The sequence below is a fragment of the Aulostomus chinensis genome, chromosome 14 (assembly GCF_037954235.1).
Source record: "Aulostomus chinensis isolate RoL2024-O1b breed Wild chromosome 14, RoL_Achi_v1.0, whole genome shotgun sequence".
NCBI classification, from domain to species: domain Eukaryota; kingdom Metazoa; phylum Chordata; class Actinopteri; order Syngnathiformes; family Aulostomidae; genus Aulostomus; species Aulostomus chinensis.
In genome coordinates this window covers 7,535,904-7,541,031 of record NC_141333.1, presented here as the reverse complement: position 1 = coordinate 7,541,031, position 5,128 = coordinate 7,535,904, and the positions used below count along the sequence as shown (strand labels likewise).

Here is a 5,128-nt window from a genome sequence, read left to right as displayed (position 1 = left end):
AATTGTTTTGCTCACCATCTTGCAAGTGAGCACGTGTGACTGAAGTGTTAGACGTTCAACCTTATAATTGTGAAAGCCTAAAAGAGAATTTAGTGGGAGACAGGAAATTGTGAACCAAATGTCACTGAAATCAACCCTGGAGCAAATGAATCATATCTCAAATTACCTCCTCATAGTGACATCAGAGCACTTGTTAGAAGATAATAAAAGTGGGATTCATCCACTGGGAAAAAACAAATTTATAATTTGTAATCACTGGAACTTCCCTAAAAGTCTCAACTTTAGGTGTGGGGTCTAGTGAGTCAATAAAATACAATTCAAACTGTACTATTATTTTATTTTTTTTTTAAATACTGGACAATGGGATATCATACTCCAGGACACAGTTGACACCAAAGTCTGCTGAGTTGTATGACACCAAAAACAAAAAAACCCTCCAAGATACTGCCACTGTTTCCAGGATGTTCTCCCCATTATGCAATATCAGGTACAAAGATTCTAGATAAACTCCAAACAGATGACATTTCATGGATGAAGCTGTTATCCCAGAAGCTCATGGGTGTTTTTTTGTTGTTGTTGTTGGTTTTTTTCCAGACATGATATTTGCATCCCACCAGTTGGCTTAGGAGTAGATGATGGTAGACCTGACAGCAGGGAAAAGTATTTACACAAATATGTTTCCACATCGGAGCTGTTTTGGCCTCTTAAGTAAGGTTGGTCTGGTCTGTTCAGGTCAGTTAAGGTTTTGTTTTTTTTGTTTTTTGTTAGTTTGTCAAAAAAATGCAAGTAGATATATTTAACCAGTTTTAGGGATGAATCTTAGAATTATAGATAAATTCAGAATCAATTCAGGTATATTCTACAAAAAGTCAGTGAAGGAATAATGAAAATAGTGTGAATTAAGTACGTCAGTATGTAACATATTCTAAAATTACAAAATAAAACATTGCAAATATTCATTAATTACAGTTGGCTGGGTCTTGCATTTATTTTGGTGGTGGTGAAGGGATTTTAGCCCCGTACCTCCTCACTTTACTGTAACCAAGCCCATATCAGAGAGTGCCTGTATCTGGGACACCTGAGCTCTCGTCTCCAACTTGATGTAAAACAATTCTTCTTTTTAGACAATTTCCCCTCAAGCACTAGTGATCTAGTGGATATTTTAAGGGTTTTCTATTTGCCTGTGCCCAACAAAAATGTATTATTTATAAGTTGTCTTTGGTAACTCTAAATCCAAGCCTCCAAACTGCTTCCATTCCTCCTCAGCCAGCTTTTTACTCAACATCGTTGTCATCTTCATCTTCCAACACCGGCATCTCTTTTTCTGGCAGCAGCCCATAGCTGTTAAGGAAGGCCTCCACATCAGTAGCGAAGAATTCCTCATTTAGGTGCTGTGTGCAGGCCAGGAAGTTCCCTAGTAATTCTCCAGCCTTGTAGACCAGTAGTGTAGGCAAAACCTCATCTGAAAACCTCTCGGATGCACCAGATGCAACAGCATCAATTCTGCAGAACTTTACTGTGGGGTACTCAGTGGCCAGGCAGTCAAGGCAGTTGTTGAGCTCCTCACAACCTTTGACTCCAATCTTGTAAATGTGGACCACCACCACTGTGCTATGGTGCTCCTTCTCGATGACCTCGAGGAATGCTTCCCCACTGTCCAGGTCGTGCACGCCTTCGAACTTGGGCCCAAAGCTGAGCTTATCGTGCATCTCCTGCATGCATCGCTTTCTGTATTTCTTGAGACATTTCTCATCTTCCTCCTTAAGCAGTTCGTACTCTTGCACGCTCATCTGAAAAAAAGATATTAGAGCAAAATATGACAACATTTAATTCCTGTAGTGTTAAAATGGCTGCTACATGGCATTCCTTAAATGAACTACATTATTCACCCACTGAATCAACAATTTTCTAAAATTTGGAAATAATTCAGAGAGGCTTTCTTTGTTTGCAGGTTTTGCATGAATCTATGCTAGCTAGCTAGAGTGGGTTACAATCTTTTTGTGCATGCTGAATAAAGATACATAATTGGGAATAAAAGCACTAATAGTCATACCTTGCGATTAAGATTCGCCCTGGAATCATCTTTTGATCTGTTGGGGGAGGACATCTGTCTCAGCAGTTCCTTTTTTGCAGGTGGCAAGTTTTCCTGGTCCATGCTTTCCAACTTAAACCTCCTCCAGTCATTGATAACTCCTTTAGGACCTTTTGAGATGACAAATTGCATTTTTTTTGTTAGTTTTTAACGGGGAGAAGACCAGATATATTGCTCTCCTCTGAAGGCAGACAATCACAATTCAATCCCTGCATGATTGCATTGGGATTTTACAGAACAAGATTCTTAAAAAAGTGCTCGCAAGGAACCTCACTGATATTCAAGATGCCAGGCAGACCGTTTAAAGTTCCCTTCTTCTCATGCATTCATCATACAAAAATACGGTGGCACAAATATTGTCATCTTCGTGACATTGCTTGTTCAGAAAACAATTTCCACATTAAAAGCCATCAATTCCTCTCCCCGATTAATAATTCCAGGTTCTATAAATTCCTCTCTTTTCACATGTTTAACTGCAGGACACAAGATGTCTCTACTTCGTCCATCTTCTGTGTTTGTGACTCAGATGCTCAAAAGTTCCACATTATACTTGTGTCTGCTGAATATTAGACCAGTAACAGCTTCCAAAATACTTGTGATATCACATATTATGATAATAATGCTTGTAGAACCACATGCCAACATCACATTTCCTCTAAGCACAAAGGAAATATGCTCTTTCACTACCAATGTGAAAACAATCTTTGTCCATCCACTTCTGCCCATACAATATTCTACACAATGAAGATCAAACATTGCGCTGTGGGAACAAGAAGGAAAAAAAATAACCTTGGCTGGAGGGGGACTTTAACTTACTCCCGTCTAAAACTATCATGTGAACATATGAATCATTGGTGTGCAGTGTGTCCTGTTTAAATTTGAGGATTAAGGCCTCATGTCAACTCTTAAGGAAGTGTACTAATTGCGCTACAGTTGCGTAAGAAAAAGAAGCTTAGCAGTAGCTTTACTTTGCTTTGGTCCTCCTGTTATCTATTTACAGCCAATTTCTCTGTAAATAATGTCTTTTTCAGTTATTTCTTTCATATGAATTGCTTTTTTTGCGACATAAATGGACATTTATTTTTCACACAGATGAGTTAAACCTGACCCGCTGCACAAACAGGCTCATCGAGTTATAGAATTGCAGCGTAACACCTGAAAACACTACTCACCCGTGTGGGTTGCGGTCTCCTCCAAATCAATCAACCTGTCAGACATGGTTCTGGCTAGCTACCTGTGGAAAAAAATAGAGATTTGGCCTGAATTACAGGAAATCATCCAATCATATGATGTGCATGATGGGGGCAACTGATATTTTTACACATATTTTGTCAGCATTAATGACCTGTAACACTTGTTGCTTCTAATTAGATAATTGTTCAGCTTCAGATTTGCTGACCGAGTGAATCCCACGATATTTAATTAAATTAATGTCATCTAAGCGGATTACTGCACCACAACAGATCTCCCTCTTGTTTGCTCTTAGGTACTGCTTAGAGACAGAAGACACTTACAATGATCCAAGAACAACATCACCATTTATGTAAATATGTATGATACATTTGATGGATTTATAACGGCATCAAAATGAGAACAAAACGTCCGATGCTACGAAATGATGGGCCATATGCAGAAAAGCTGTAAAAGCGCAGCTGTAAAATGAATCTGCATTGTAAATTTCTACTTGAGGTGTCACAAGTGATGTTGCTACTGGCATTACAATGTAGGTTATTCATGTTTGTGAATGTGAGGTCCACATTCAGACCAGTAGGTAGTAGTCTGATATATCCAAAGCCAATATCCCATTGGATTATGTGGTCTATCCCCAGTATTTCAATTAGTACAGTCCTCCTTCCTGTGTGCAATCATGATCTGCACTGATGATCTTTGTGGCCACCTTTTAACCCCCAAATCCACAAATGGAGATTTGCCTTGATTAGTTCTAGCATGAGCACATGAATTTGTGTATAAATGTTTCATTGTTTGATTTCCCTACAACGTGTGTGGGAAACATAGAGCACAGTGAACTCTTGTAGACAGCTGATATAATCAACTGAGGATTCAATTTGACACAGACCCATGACTAAACACAGCGGCAAAATAACATGTTCTTTGTTCTTATTCCTTGCAGTGCAACTGTTATGCTAGAATAGAAATAAAACCAGAAATACAAATAAGTATTTGCATGAGAAGCTATGTGTTAAGCGTGGAACGTTCCATTGAAAGAATCCATGTAATTTACATCATTTCAATTCATATGAAAAAAAAAATTACCGTGGTGACCCAAATCATCATCAAGGTCTATGAACAATCAAACCCTATTTCCTCCAGTTTCTGCACATGTCATACCGAAGGAGTAGCAGGTTTTACTCCATGATCACTAAAAAATAAAATGAATTTTCTCACCCTTCACAGTGACAGCAAAGTCGTCCAGAAGTGGCCTCAGTGGCGAAACTTGCTCTCCGATCACTTCTCTGAGCTGTCTGTTGCTGGATGGTGTGTGTTTTTTGCGTGCATGCGTGTGTCTTTTCTAGCCAATGAGCTTGGTCTAATGGAGATTTCAAAAAAGACCCTATAGACCAAACAGAAATAGATCCTAAGAGGATTTCACTTCAGGAATTAGAAGCTTCTTCTTGATAAAGGCCAAACTAAACACAATGCTGAGAGAGAGAGAGAGAGAGAGAGAGAGAGAGAGAGAGAGAGAGAGAGAGAGAGAGAGAGAGAGAGCAACAGAACTTCCAGCTTCTTCTTCTTCTTCTTCTTCTTTTTTTTTTAACCAGTAATCCAATGCATCACTTGACTGGGCAGTCAATGACACCAGTACATAATAGATACAGTGTTGTCTTTTAACCAGCACATGAAGAGTTAACTCAAGCAATGGGACTATATCCTCGAGATGAACTCTTAAATAAATGTTGTCTGGAATTCAAAGTTCTCCCAGGCATCGATCTTCACACGAAATCGCCACATGATAGAAATCTTTCAAAACAGAAAACACCGCTAGCTAAAGGAGCGGAGTGTCTACTGATGCTTTAT

The 5,128-nt window shown here is 39.0% G+C and overlaps 1 protein-coding gene across 1 annotated transcript; it reads right to left on the bottom strand.

The window, feature by feature from the left end:
* Positions 1-320: 320 nt before the first annotated feature.
* On the bottom strand, positions 321-4,654 carry pdcb (phosducin b). Its single transcript, XM_086225472.1, has 4 exons — positions 4,499-4,654; positions 3,265-3,326; positions 2,054-2,202; positions 321-1,790 (listed from the first exon to the last, which is right to left on the bottom strand). The coding sequence occupies exons 2-4, from the start codon at positions 3,308-3,310 to the stop codon at positions 1,275-1,277; spliced, it is 711 nt and encodes a 236-aa protein (XP_086081598.1). The 5' UTR covers positions 3,311-3,326; positions 4,499-4,654; the 3' UTR covers positions 321-1,274.
* Positions 4,655-5,128: the final 474 nt, after the last annotated feature.

Bases quoted from the DNA above. Each gene is read 5' to 3' on its own strand.
- pdcb (XM_086225472.1), bottom strand. From the start codon at position 3,310: ATGTCTGACAGGTTGATTGATTTGGAGGAGACCGCAACCCACACGG. The intron at 2,203-3,264 runs GTGAGTAGTGTT...TCATCTCAAAAG, and splicing joins GGAGACCGCAACCCACACGG to GTCCTAAAGGAGTTATCAAT. The intron at 1,791-2,053 runs GTATGACTATTA...TCTTTTTTTCAG, and splicing joins GGGCGAATCTTAATCGCAAG to ATGAGCGTGCAAGAGTACGA.